The following is a 14,623-nucleotide window of genomic DNA, read 5'->3' as shown; positions in this document are numbered from 1 at the left end:
CAACTTCCCTGTACAAGAGGGGATTTTTAGAGGTACAGAAGGCAACTGGACACCCAATGAACAGAAGTTGGGTGCAAATGCAAATTTATGCTTTTGAAAACCCTCTCTTTTATATGTTGAAAGAAATGGCTTATTAAAAAAAAAAAAAAAGTTGGTTGGTTTTTTTTCCATGAAGCCTCAGAGTTTAGAACCTATGTCAGGAAAGCCGTAGCATCCTCCTTGACCATAAAAATTCACTTTAATGAAGTATGAACTGTGTCACTGTAAACACTACCATCTGGAAATACTTACTGTTGGAGAAGAGAGCTGGTAGCAAACTGTTTTTCAGTGTTGTTAATAAATATACATGATCTAATGGCTGGAAGTTGAACTTGGACATATTCAGCCTCAAAACATGATGCACTTGTTTTGTAGTCAGGATAACTGGGTTATATTGCCATAGAAGCTCGTAGACTTGTCACCTCAGACTTCAGAATAAAATAGATGATTTTCTAAAATACAAGCTTAATGGAGCTTCTGGGGAAAAATTTACCACCTGCGTATGCTGGAATACTGTGTATGTCAGTGACTATAGAGCTCCCTTTTGTCTTTTATTAATCTAGGAATCTGTCTTCCAGCTGGATTTCTCTCTCACTCTCTCCCCCCGCCTCCATCTTTCTGCAATCTATAACATAGATTGCAATTGCCTTGATGCAGTAACTGTTTCCTAAATTAACTCTGACATTTCCAAGCACATGATCAGAACTTAATAAATTATACTAACAATTCACATGAATAAGGTATGTCTCTTTTTGCCAAGCAGTGTTAGCTATCAGACCTGTCAGTTATGTGTCATGCAAAGCTAGTAAATTGGCCTAGACTAGAGGCTGTGTATTTTTTGCTGTGATGAAATCATCAGTTGCCTCTAAAACATTCATTTTACAATTGCCTCAATGAGTAGAAATGATCTAATGCCAGATTGTTTGCTCTGCAGCTCCTAATATTTTAAGGAGGAGTTCACATTCAGTTCAGACATTCTGACTTAGCAAATTTTGTTTTAAGACTGTCAAACAGAATTATGTCACATCCGATACATTGAAGATTGGGAGTGAGCTTTACACCCCTCGGTGTAGCCTTACTGCCAGCCTCACAATGAAGGAAAACTAAAACCACAAATTTGAAAGCCAAACTGCTACCGCTGGACAAAATGGCTATATCCCTGAGCTTTATTCATTCAGAGATTTGCCCCAGGCTGGACTTCTGCCCTGTACTTAAACAGACTAGACTCCAGGCACCATTCTGCTCTACTGACCAGTAAATTTTGGGTTCCGGAGTTATTAAAAAAATTATCATATGACACGAGCTGCAAAATAATAGAAATCAGCCATCTGTTAAATAGGGTATTTGAGGGATATCTGCAATAATTTGTTGGAGGAGATTTTGGAGATCCTTTTGAAAAAAACAAGCTAGATATGCCCTTTATCTGAACAAGCAAGCCACCAGGACAAAAACAAAAGCAAAAACAGAATACAAGGGCTATTTCCTTTCCATTGCTTTTAAAAAACATGCTTTGTTTGAGACTATGGAGCATCATCTATTTGAAGTGTCTGTGTCACATAATCCTAATCTGTAGAGCCACAAACGAACTATGAATGTTGTGATTCAGATAGTTCCAATATAAAAATGCGAGCACTGAACATTTACTTCGTCTAAAAGATTGCAGTTAGACAAGCTACCGTTCAACCACTGATACGTTGCCTCGCGGTCACTGGATTGAATTCAGTAAAGATTTGCCATGACACAAGCCAATGGCCATCTTGCCTCTCACAGGCCATGTTGCTGTATTCTGTGGATTTGGAAATATGGAATAATCTATCAAGTAGAGATCAAGGCAAGGGATTCCAGTTTTTGAATTTGCTGCTAACTCAGTGCTTGGGGTCAGATAAACCACCAATGCCCTTCTGTCTCTGCAGCCTCTAAAATTGTTTTACCTTTTTATTTCAGTTCCTGAGTACCTATTGCTTATTGGCTTCAGCTGGAATTAAGTTCTTATCATCTTTGAGTTATAAGGCACTTGTTAAAATGGAAACCTTTACATCATTTCAGCAGCAGGAGAACTGCAATAATTACTTCTGCTTATACCATCCTTTGAAATTCAAATGTGAAACAAGAACCCTGCAGCATTATGAGCAAAACTGATCAATGGTAGTTTAGCTATATCCATATACTGGAAGGAAAAATACCTTTTAGAACTGTGTGGAAATGAAGGTATATGGAATAAGTGCTACTAATAGGGGAATGCTTAAATGACCCAGGATAAGAGCAGGAGATAGGAAAATCCAAGTGCTGAAAATAGGAAGAAAAAGGATTATTTCAGAAAGGCAGGAAAGTGAATGGAAGTAACAGTCATGTGTAAAGTAAAAGCTGTAGGAGGGAGGAGGGACAGTTTGATATTTTATCAATTTGGGCTAGGAAGATAGCAGAAACTGCAAAGGAGAGTGAATGTGTGAAGGCTTGAAAAGATGACAGTATAGTGAGATCCATGAGATTACGCAGTGGGAAAAAAAAAAAGGGGGTGTTTGAGTCACCACGCAGGAGGAGGGAAGGTAAAAAAGCAGCAGCTAGGTTTGAATTTAAGAGCTAATGATGAGCTCTCCCCTTTTAACATAAATGAATATTCTTACTAAGTATTGTGTTTGATGGATGAGTGTTTTGTATATAAAATTAATGAAAAACAATATTTATATTTATTTTAAAATTAGTTAATAAATACTGGCCTGGGTTATTAGCTAGCACAGTACTCATACATGATATTTTTCACTGGTAATACCAGTTGTCTTAATACGAAAAGACTACTTGTGTGCCTCTGTCTAGACTTTACCATTCAGCAATGAGGCAAAATGCCATTGATCACCTCATAGTTGCTGGATCTCATCCAGTCCAGGTTGGTAATAGAACTAGCTGGTAGCTATTTAGTGACCTGAATGAAATAAGTTTCCTGTCCATTCAGGCTTCAGTGAGCCCATGTGTCCTTCTCAAAAGCTATCATTTATTTCAAACCCAATTTAAACAAGTTTTGAGGAATTCTGATGGAAGTGAGGGGAAATGGCTCTTAAGTTGTCACTGCAGTGAACTCTTCAATGAAATTATTTCAGTCTCAAAGTTTGCCAATCTGGCATCATTCACAAAAGCTACAATCACACGGGAAGCAGATCTTCTATCAGATGAATTTCTGTACAGTTTGGATTAAAAAATAAGTCTTTGATTGTGGTTATAGGCTTAACAGGTACCATTTGGAATGATTCATGTGGTCTGGTGAGTCATAAAGCTTGCTGGTTCCTACTGTAAAAAGCAGTGTGTGCAAGACACCTCGTCAATAACACAATATTAGTGTTCTTCCTGCTTCAAAGATGTAATGCTTTGATACCTCTTTCAGCTGGTTTAGCTGCCTCCTTAAACTTCCCAGCAGAAAAAAGGCATATGAAATGATATAGCTCATGCCCCTACAGTGGTTCTTGTTTTCCAGAGAGAGAAGAGTTTGCCTCTAGAATGCCCAGCTCATCAGAGCATAAAGACCAGCTTACTAGAGGCAAAAGTCATAACTCTAAGGGAGCAAGAGAAGGAAAATTGAAAAGGTCATTGAAATTGCTGGCCCATAAAAAGAGAGAGGAAGGATGCTGGGCATGGAGAAGGGCAGACATGACATGGTATTATGCTTTCAGTGGAGTTCAGGGTGAGACAACCACTGTGCTTTTATGTGCTGAACTAAGCAGTTTTAACTGATCAGAAGCAAGCGTAGGCACCGAAAAGATGAGGAGAAGTGAGAAGAGCAATAAAGTGAGCCTCAAAATTTAACAGAAGCTAAAATGGAGAGCGAAGACTCTCTTCCCCCAGTGCACTTCTCCTTTCCTTCTGTGTCTAACCTTTTTCTTCATTAGCAAGGCAGAATGGCTCCTGTACGGGTGGTTTTGCCCCCAGGCGACCGTTTCTCATGACCCTGCCCCCGGGGGGGTCCCAGAGCTGTCCCCTGCCCACCCGCACCCCCCGCAATGTTCTGCGGGGCCTCGGCATGGATGGGTGGGCATTGCTTGGCAAAAAAGATGGCCTGTCTCAGCTGAAGAAGATCGCTGCTCAAGGGCTGTGCTTTGGCGACATGCATGAGTTTCTTGGAATTATTGTACTTTTTGCTGGACTGTATCAGTCGTCAGAGTTGTGGGGGCCGTTGTGTAGAATGATTGTGCCACCTGCTTGTGAGGAAAGTCCTCCTCAGCTGTGTTCAGGACAGATCATCCCTAATGTGTGTTTCTTCCAATGTTCCCTGCCTTGCTGGAAGACCGTGCTTCCATCACCTAAGGGTTGATGCTGTACATTCCATTTCTAGTGACTGAGCAGGACTGCTGGAGAGCATGGCTCAGCTTTCCTCTCGCCTCTTGTTAAGCTGCTTGAGAATACTTAAGCTGATGTGCAAAGTTAAGGCAGATAAATAGGGTTCTTTGTATCTTAATGCAAACAATGGCAATTCTGACTGTAAAGAATTGTCTTTATTCAGACTTCTGTTTGCTTTTTCAGATGCCAAAAGCTCTTATTTTATGAGTTCAACAAATAAAAGATTCAGCCACAACTTGAAAAATACACTGTCTTGTTTGATCCATGGTAGAAATTCTTTTCTTCACCATTTACTGTATAAAAGCACTGTAGTATGTCAGTGAGAGTTCAAAGAAGAAATGAAAAGAAATCCTGTATGTTTCCTCCCCAGAGAAGGGATGTGGTTTTCCTTTCCTTTCCAATTCAACAAGACATTCCAAGTGTTCATTTAATGACTGTACAAACACAAAATAAAGTGGCTTAAAGAAATAAATGGCTATATAAAACAGATTATTCTGCTAGCCTCTATTTGAATGACCTACATGTGAATCATGCTTAAGCAGTCTTAACAGAAGACAACCAGACTGTAGCAAGTCTTTAAATGGCACTGTTCAGAATTGAACCAATTTGTGCTAATATGGGCTATTCAGATATTTTAAAGGGAATATAACTCTTCCAGTTTTAGAAGAGTTTGATCAACCCAAAATATGAATCTTACTTTTCCTTTAGATTATGATTCAGTATTCAATGAAGTAGATCATGCTTTACTTTGAGTCAATGAACGCAAAGGCAATTACTATAATTACTGTGAACTATAGTTGCATCTTTTTCTCCATCTCAGTTTAGTTTTGTTGGTAGTTTTAAATGATAATCTTCCATTGCGGCACTTCTCTTTGTTTGTAAGCTTTCTAAGTGCTTTTTGCTACAGCATGCAGAAGAGACAGACGTCTGTAAAAGCTGGAGGCTCTTCTTATTTCCATTATGTCAAAATCATTTTGGAGTTAGGCATCAGAAATTGTGCAGTCAAGTTCATTCTGGGCCAGGACATCAGGATTGTGCAGTCAAGCTCAGAACAGCAGTGCTACTTCGCTTATTATATAATACTTCTTAAAGGAAGCCAGCCCATTTAATAGGGGGAAAAAAACCCAAACCAAACAACAAAACACCTTTGATATATATAAAACTTTCCTGGACTCACTTGCAACTTTTTCCGGGGATTTTATTTCTTTTACTGATTATTCTTACATAAACTGCATGAAATTAATGGAAAGCAGTAGTTGAAATCAGATTTAACAATTTGCAGTGAAATCATGTCAGGGAAAAATATCACTGCACACAATTGTTATAATTAAGACATTGTTTTGGAGGAAGAGGCAAGACAGTATTATTTGTTTTATCCTTTCAGAAACTCTTGTTCATTTTGGCCTGAGGGTAAGAATTTGATTAAAATGTGTGAATTAATGGTGTCTTTCATCAAGATTTAATGTTGCTACATGAATATGCTGTTTTTCAACTAGACGGTTTGGGACTTGATTATGTTTGCTTTTAAATATTGGGAAATAATACCCAGAAATCAAGTTAGCATCTACTCTTCTTGTTCTTCAGAAAGTCAGACTAAGTTATAAGTCCTTTCTAAATTTAAGGCCTATTATTCTGCAGTGAGATTCTGTCAGGTATTGGTGAGCAAGATAACATGCAAACAGACTTAGAGACCACCACAATGTTTTCCTATATTGCTTAAGAGAGGCTTGTGTTCTCCTGAAGTCTACAGTCTTCAAGCTTAAGCCTAAACAAAATTGCTAATTTTTTTTTTCCCTGGACCTTCTAATACTGACTGGGTGACATTATTCATATCCATCTCCCCAACTCAGGAGCTGAGGAATTCAGGAATGTTCCTTGAAGCTTTTCTTCAGTTCATCCTATTGCTTCTTTCTCAGGACTCTCTCAAGGACTCCAGTTATGAAAGGGAAGAACACACAGATAAAAGCCAAGCTCTCTACTAAAGGAAAGATGACTTGGTTCAAAATTATCTTCTTCAGAGACACTGAGTCAAGGCTGAGGTTTCCTTTATGGCATGATATAGGCACTGTGCTGCCTAAACTTAAGGATTCTGCTCGGACCTCCACAGTACCAAAGCTGTGACTATAGTGCTGAGTTAATGAGTAGTTGTGGTGCTGGTACATCTGTGCCCATGGCAATGCAGCATCAACTGTCATAACACCATCACTGAGTAAAAGTAGGGCATAACACCTCTTTCTTCCATAACAGTACCCTCAGTTGTGCTCCTTTCAGGATGCTTCTATTCTCCATAGAGGTTGCAAACTAAGTCCTAATTGACATCATATTCCTCTTTAAGTATTTGCAGTGTTGTGCATTAAAATATATTAGATTTTATGACACTGAAAGCTCTGATTCTCTCCTTTGTTCTTTTAGAATGCACTTAATTATTGCCTTCTAAGATACTATATTCCTAGACTGAATTTCAGCGAGTTTTTTCCAGGGGTCTATGTTAGTCTTCCCATCCACCGAACTTAAGGTTTATGTACACAACCTTGATGAAAGCATTTGAATCTTTGGCTCATTTTTTTGGAAAGCTTCCACCAGCCATTTTTACAGCCATTGCTTTCAAACAGGAAGATGGGACAACTGAGAACTCTTGGGTTAGACAAATTATGAAGTTTATTATCTTACATTTGCCCCATGCTCAGAATTTCTTTTCAGGAGCATTAGAGCATTACTTGTGAATAAAGATATTCACTTCCCTTTACACAATCTAGACAGAAATTGTAAAAACAACATGAATTTTGTGCACTTCAGATGACAACAATGTTGTAGAAGTTTTCAGAGTGTATCTATCAGCATACAATGCTTTGAAATATGTGAGCCAAAGACACTAATACAAGACCAGAACACTGAATTATTGTCACAGCTTACCTTCAGATTGTCTGCGTGATTGTAACAACACGGGGATCCATCCATACCTATTCTCATAAAGCACTATGTTCGGGCACAGACATTTCCTTTGGATGTTTCTTTAGGTATGGTAGTCTTCCAGCCTACACTTCTACTACAAGGTCTCTATCTTGTAGAAGCTACTTTAGTACTCCTTAAAATATTTTGCCCGTGTATATACTCTACCAGTCATCCTCCTGCCAGTCTGCTGAGATTCCTCTCCTTGCAAAGAAGTGATGGTGGTCTGGTACCATGTTGCCTCTTATGCCCTTCATATGCTGCCCCAAAGGCTTGAAGATACGTGCATGGATCAAGCAGGCATTACCAGCATGGTGATAGTATTCATACTCTCCACTGCTGAATGTACACATGGACAAATTAACCAAAAAAAAAAAGAGTTATTTTTCTGTGAGGTAACTTTTAATTAATTTCCTCTTTCACATCATTATTGTGAATATATAATAGGTCTTGTATGCATGGGGATATCGGTAAGGTAAGATTTGAATAGGTTATATTCTTCTGGTATGCTAGTTCCACATTTACTTGTTTGCTTCCTCAATCTAAAGATAAGCCAGGGTGTAATTATTTTTGTATAACATGGAAAGATTGCAACAAATCATGCTTCTCCAAAAGTCTAGATCTTCTGTAGTTTTGAATGATATTAAAATAATATAGACAGTTGAAATTCAGACTAATTTTTTTTAGAAATGGGGAGAGCTGATTGTTGTGAATAAGGTGGTGAGAAGTATTAAACAATTATCAAATTGAGCAGCATAAAAACTTTTTGAGGGAAGAAAGGATGAGTTGTTTAGGAAAAAATGTGGGTTTTCCTTCCTTGTCATAAAGAAAAAAAAACTAATTGAGGAAAGACAGCCTGAACTGGGAAAACTTTGATTCTTATGGAATCATATTTTCAGAAACCTGAAACCTCAACTAGACAATTACGTTTCTGTGTACAGTCAACAGTTCTGCAGCATAATGCAGTCTTCTGGATCAGAAACTGTGGGAACCCCTGGGGTTTATATTATTGCTATCACAAATTAGTTTTTCTAAGAATAATAGTCTAAATGCTGTTCACATTCTAGTAAATACTAGATTTTGTCATGCAAATAAGCAAGAAATTTTTTACGAGGGTGGTGAAACAGGTTGCCCAGAGAGGTGGTCGATGCCCCATCCCTTGAAATGTTCAAGGTCAGGTTGGACGGGGCTCTGAGCAACCTGATCTGGTTGAAGATGTCCCTGCTCATTGCAGGGGGGTTGGACTAGATGAACTTTAAAGGTCCCTTCCAACCCAAACCATTCTATGATTGTATGATTCTATGATAAATAATAATTAAAGGTGTTCCCAAAACATCACATCTCTAAAATTTGGTGAAAGACAGCAAGTTAAGATAGGACAATTTCTAAATGTAAGTGATCAAAATAAATGTATTCATAACAGACTCAGTAGCTGTTATTTGTAAAGTTCTATGGAATTAAATTTATTTCTGTAAGCCTTAAAAAGTTGATAAAATTTAAATGACATAAAATCCATATTTTTCAATATGTGCTTAGCCATCTTGTGATAGTACTTGATAAAAATAAATACAAATAGTTGCTATTGCTGAGAATTTGGGGCTTGTGTTTTGGTGTGCCTGTGAAATCTATGTTATTGTTCTCTTTCCTCCCCCTGCTCTTTATTTCCTTTCTTTTTTCTTTTCTTTTCTGGAGCGATCAGAAATGGATTTCTGTCCTGCTGAGGTTGTTTACATGTCAAAAGTTTCCTGTTCTTCACTGAAACATTGTGGAGTGGAAACCTGTGGAAGTGAAAAGGAAAGACAGATAAATATATAAACAAACAAATAAAAGAAATCTCACACACTTCAGTTTAGCCAGACAGTAACACTCCCACTGGAAAGCAAGGTTCAAGTTACTGGAGCAGTTAATAATTCTATATATGAATTCTGTCTCTTCTTGGGATGCTGCTGACAAAACATTTGACATCACAAATACAAATCAAGAGAGTTCTGCAACTGCCCCTGAGTTTTAGGGGTGGATTCCCTACTTTGTTCTACTCTTTTCCACTTCCACTGCTTATGCAGCAGAAAATTATTAAGTAAGAGGAACCCCATGGGAAGATCTATTAATGTGGAACAGCCAGAGGTGGTGAAGCTGTATCTGAGAGCAACTCCATTGCTGTCACGTGCGTGATACAGGGCTGTTTCTGGGCGATAGGAGGAGGGGTTGCAGGAAAAGAAAATGGTAGATGGGGTTTCTGCTCTGGAAGTTCTCCAAAGAGCAGTTTTTGTTAGAGGAGCTTTATATATTTCCAGGTTTCCCTGATGCTACAGACTGGGCTTGCAGAGTCTGGCTGAAGGAGCAGTTTCCTTGCTTGTGGTATTCTACAGGGACCTTCAAGCACCACAGAAAATTTCTCTTTTGAACCTTATATAGTAAATGATATTGACTGATGAAGATACTACTAAAAATGTAAACTCAGTAGAGCAGGAAACCCCCAAAAGTAGTGGTCAGAGGATACGCATGGATAAGCCTAAGCAAACTGTGGTGTGCGGTATTAGTGCAGATCCTCACGGTAACATCCTCTCAGCCTTTTTGATTTTGTATTCACTTTTGCATCTGGGCAACCTGACCTTTACATCCATCAGATATTTCAAAAAAAAAAACCCAACTCTGTCTTTCTGTCTAATGTTAAACTACTCAGATCTGTTGTTGTTTGCATTCCTTCTGTAGGTGAACGGTATTGATCTTCGAGGTGCTACCCACGAGCAGGCTGCAGCTGCGCTAAAAGGAGCAGGGCAGACGGTAACAATCATAGCACAATACCAGCCGGAGGGTAAGCAAAATAATAAACTTAAGGACATATGGTAAAAGATAAGTGCTTTAAAGCCACCCATTTAACAGGATGAGGCTGCTGTAGATAGTGCGTTTCCCAGCTATCATCAGAAGTCATCTGGAAGGAAAATTCAAGTGGCAATTCTATCCCAAGGAAATGGCTGTATTTTTGTCACAGACTGTGCTTTTAGTAGTATTTTACGCAACTATAAGAACTGTCTTTAAATGTGCATATAAGAAGACAGTAATCAACACTTAGTTAATCATTTTATTTTTGTTATTGCTCATTTTACGTTCTTTTCTATTCTCCTTATAGAGATAGTGCAAAAGATAAGAATGAAAGGAAGCGCCAGGAAGATCTGAAGTTGCTTCAGACAGTCAGATCAGAATTAAACAAATATAAAGGCTTCTTGCTAAATGCGTAGAGCTTCCCATTATTACTTTTGGATGATGGTGTCCTTGTACCTCTAGGGCAATTAAACCCAGATAACAAGAACTTACTAGAGAAAATGACAGCTTTCTGTATAAAAGCATGAACAGGAAATTCAGCAAAATATAAGACACTTAAGGTGGGATGTATCTTATCCAGCTTTTGGTGTCTAATATTTAGCTTTCCAGAGTTTAAGCTAGTTTCAGTGGGAAAAAGTAGGCATTGATTGATTTTATGAGTCCAGAGTTAAGTAGCAGAACTTCTTCTCATTATCCATGAGCTATGACCCAAATGACTATCGGAGGCTCTCAAGGAATTCATGAAAGGAATATTACTTTCAGATAGGAACTAAAGATGGTTTTCTTACACAGTAGTTGTTACTTTGGAACTCTTCCAGGTGAGTTCAGCAACTACAGGTCTCTGTGAAGACTTGCTGGCACTATTTTATCAGTTTTCAGTAAACAGTTCTAGCTCAATTCACAAGTCCTGCTATGACCTGTCAACACACGTTGATTCTGCCTGATTGTGCCCAGCCTGGGACACATGTGGGTCTCAGGTGAAACAGAACAGTTCTAATACCAGGTTCAGCCAGTCAGTTTTTTCAGAGACACTGGGGACATGAATTAGTAGTCCCAGAATTTATCCAGCATGATACCTTCTTTTGTTTCTCTGGATCCTGATGATAGCACACGAAGAGAAAAACAGCTGGTATTTTAGTCAAACTTACAGTTGTGCTTCAGATCCGGTATCATGCATCGATTTATTGGTTTATCTGCACTTGAGTCACCAAACAGAATACATTAGGCCATACTAAGAAATGGGCAGATGAGAGCAAATGAAATTGCAAGTGTCTATCTCTAGTTAAATAAATGGAACATATTAATATAAAAATGCTTAAGTAATAATCAGAGTTATTTCAAAGAAAAAGTATTGAAAAGCAATTCCATTACAGATAGCTATGCGCACTGGATTCTGAATAAAAGCATGTTCCCATTAGTTCTGGCAGTCTTGTTTGCTGTCTGGCAATTTTATACTGCAATTATCACCGTGGTGTCTGAGTACTTGTAGCAATCACTGGCATTTCAGAGTCATTCTGTGCCACTGTTAATACACAAAAAATGCATCTCTTGACAGATTTTTTCCTATTATATTTCACCTTTTAGTTGACATACTTTCCCCCTACATTTTACCAGCTCTGTACTATGTCAAATTCAGTTTTGGTGAACATGCAATTCAAATGATACTGATGAAATCCATGAAGTATTATATTGCATATTTAATCCATTTTTCCTACAATGTTTCTCCATTCACCAGAAACCCTGTTGAGGGCAGACTAGTCCCAACTGCGTGACTTCTTGTCAGTGAAGCACAGCCAGTTTTCTGTTTCACCCAAATAGTTCAGAACACACTGAAGAGAGTGGAGCTGGTGAAGAAGAGGGCCCAAAAGTTAGCCTTTTTATAGGAAATGATTGAATCTTTTAAGGTAGTGAGAGTATTCAGTAGTTGTCCAGCATGTGTTGTCTTACTGCTGAAGTATTTCATTTTAATCTGAGATGCTGGTTAATGCAGACTGTGTGAATACAAGTGTGAAATGAAGTATTTTCTTTCTTTAAAATCCCTAACAGCAAAGAAAGATGAAGCAGTTTTAAAACAGCTGTTTAAAGAACCTTCACAGAGAACTATTTAAGGATTTACAGGCCACACAGAAAGACCAGCACACACCAGCATAAATATTTGTCTTATTCTGAAGATCCTGCACAACTCTTTTTGTCCTTTCTCTGTAATTTATACCTGACCTCTTATTTACCATATCTTATCTTGATGCATATATTGGAACATAGTCATAAAACACAGCCTTAAAAATGTACAGCTGTGCTTCCCTCAGGGGCTCCTTGCTTTAAAATGCTTCCAAAACTAGTAAAGTACGTAAGTGAAGTAGGCTTGTAGCTTGATTTTTCCATTTTCATACTGGAAGCTTTGAGATGTTGTTACTACAAATTCAGTTTTTTGGGGGAGATCCAAGAACAGCTACTGGAAATGTTAACCAGTACCTTTTTAAAAATCTTTTCCAGCTTATTAAGCCTTTAGATGTTGTTGCAAACAAACACATTCAATGAAACCTTTAGCTATTGATATTTCAGGTATTAAGTGATGATAAGTACCAGTCAATACTATAAGCCAGCTGATGATTAGCAATTAAAATTGTTAGTAGAAAAAGCTTATGTTCCAATAATTTAGTTTTTATGTAGAAGAGAAAAGCTTACAGCACACTCATCTTGGCAATGTCTCCAAAACCAAATAATATACTTTGCTGTGGGAAGAAAATGAGGTGAATACTATAGAAACAGCTTTCGGAGTTTAAATTTCCCTTTCCTTGTTTCAGTCAAAAGTTCATCTAGGCCTCGTATGAACTCCCTTCACATTTATGTGTATAGACTTGGCAGAAAATCTCATGAGAATGGCAACTCCTGCAAAAAAATCTAGTGCTTGCCATCAACTTGAATAGGTTTTCCTCTTGATATTATGGCACTTTGTTTTCTCATCCTGTCTGGAATGAACAAATGCAGAGATTAGCTCAGATAGAATAGCATCACAGAAATTTTTGAATGCTGCCAGACCTGTGGTTGGTGATGGTGCTTATCTGAACCACACTGCCTGTCCCTCGGATGGAAGTGGTCTTGGAAACAGGAGAAAATTCTGTAAAAGACCACAGATACAGTGAACAAAGGGATAATGGAAAATACAAGCAGTGATTTCATGAGAAGGAGCTGAATGGAAATACAAGGGATAGTATGAAGAATAAAGAACAACTCCTCAGCTCTTCTGCTCTTCAGTCCCTGTTTTCCTCATATGCAGTCACCGTCTTTATTCCCCTCATCTCTCTGAGAAATAAAAGAGAAAAAAAGAGGTATGAAAGTCCAAACGGAAATGCAAATTCTGTGAACAAAAATATGGAAAGATTATTAGGAGCAAGAGGAAAACAAATTATAGAGATTAAAAAATCAGAGCTCAACAGTGAGAGTATATTTTTACAGCTTTAGGAACAGCAGCCATAGCTCTGGCCTTTTTGAGTCATTCCTTACTTTTATTTTAAAAACTGAAAATAACCTGTGTACTGTATCTTATGTACACATGTATTGTGTAAATGGAGGTCAAGTAATGTTAAGCATCACGATCTCTTAACAATCATTGTGGATGTAGTTCATATGGAGGTTTAGGCATGTATTCAAAGTACACTGGCCATCCTGCAGGTTTCAGATAGATGACTTCCTATATTCATGCAGCTCACACCTTCTGCACATGGCTGAAATGAAATTAAAGAGAATTTAAGGACCAAGAGCTACTTAGAACAAAATTAGAAGAGGAACCGATCACTTACGTTTAGCTTTGCTCTCCAATTTTTAATATTCTTGGAAGCATTTTAACTCTCCTTCCAGCTTAGCAACTCTCAGATCTCTTTTAAACCATTGTACAAATACGGACCTAGAGAGTAGGTCCTTCTCTTCTGCGAAATAAAAACCCGAGCCTGGAAAATAATCTTAGGGCGGAACAGTGTGTCCCTATTAAAAAATTAATTAGAATTAAAATGGGAATATATACCACACAGAAAAACACTTTGTACACTTCCAGGTTTTCATGCAGGACATATTTTGATTTTCATGGCAAGAGTTGTAAATTACAGCCCAGTGTGGAAGGAGTTAAGAAAAAAAACATGTTGTCAGTGAAACTGAAATACATTTTCAAAGGAAAGTGAACTTTGGTTGAAATAGTGACAATTTGTCCCGAAAGACACAGCCTGGGAGTGGGGACAGACAGAATACTGGACTCCTAATGAAGCTGCTAAACATCTTTTTTGCACATTTTACTCTCAAATGGTCACGTTCCTGTCCCCTGTGGCAGTGTGATGGGGTAGAACTTAGCCCTAAGATTTTTGCAAAAGCTTCAGTGTCAGTGGTCTGCAAGCTGCGTCGTGCTGCATTGCAGTGTTTCTGCAGCTATTCCCTCGCAACAGTCCCTGGAAAATTGTTAAACCACTCAGAAGTTTCATGTGCTTTAAATCTTTCA

The 14,623-nt window shown here is 38.2% G+C and overlaps 1 protein-coding gene and 1 long non-coding RNA gene across 39 annotated transcripts in view; one reads left to right on the top strand and one right to left on the bottom strand.

Annotated features, from left to right (window-relative positions):
• The window catches only part of LOC104318653 (uncharacterized), a 541,518-nt gene that overhangs the window by 151,368 nt on the left and 375,527 nt on the right, over positions 1-14,623 (bottom strand). The window lies entirely within an intron of this gene.
• Positions 1-14,623, top strand: part of DLG2 (discs large MAGUK scaffold protein 2) — a 1,018,165-nt gene that overhangs the window by 794,460 nt on the left and 209,082 nt on the right. For all 35 annotated transcript variants that reach the window (XM_069808461.1, XM_069808468.1, XM_069808464.1 and 32 more), the window contains one exon: positions 10,027-10,129. In XM_069808461.1, coding sequence (XP_069664562.1) covers positions 10,027-10,129 — 103 coding nt within the window. The remainder of the gene's footprint in view (positions 1-10,026; positions 10,130-14,623) is intronic.

Source organism: Haliaeetus albicilla, chromosome 20, assembly GCF_947461875.1.
Source record: "Haliaeetus albicilla chromosome 20, bHalAlb1.1, whole genome shotgun sequence".
Taxonomy (NCBI): Eukaryota; Metazoa; Chordata; class Aves; order Accipitriformes; family Accipitridae; genus Haliaeetus; species Haliaeetus albicilla.
Note: the sequence above shows the minus strand (reverse complement) of the source record. Positions and strands in the feature narration are given on the sequence as shown.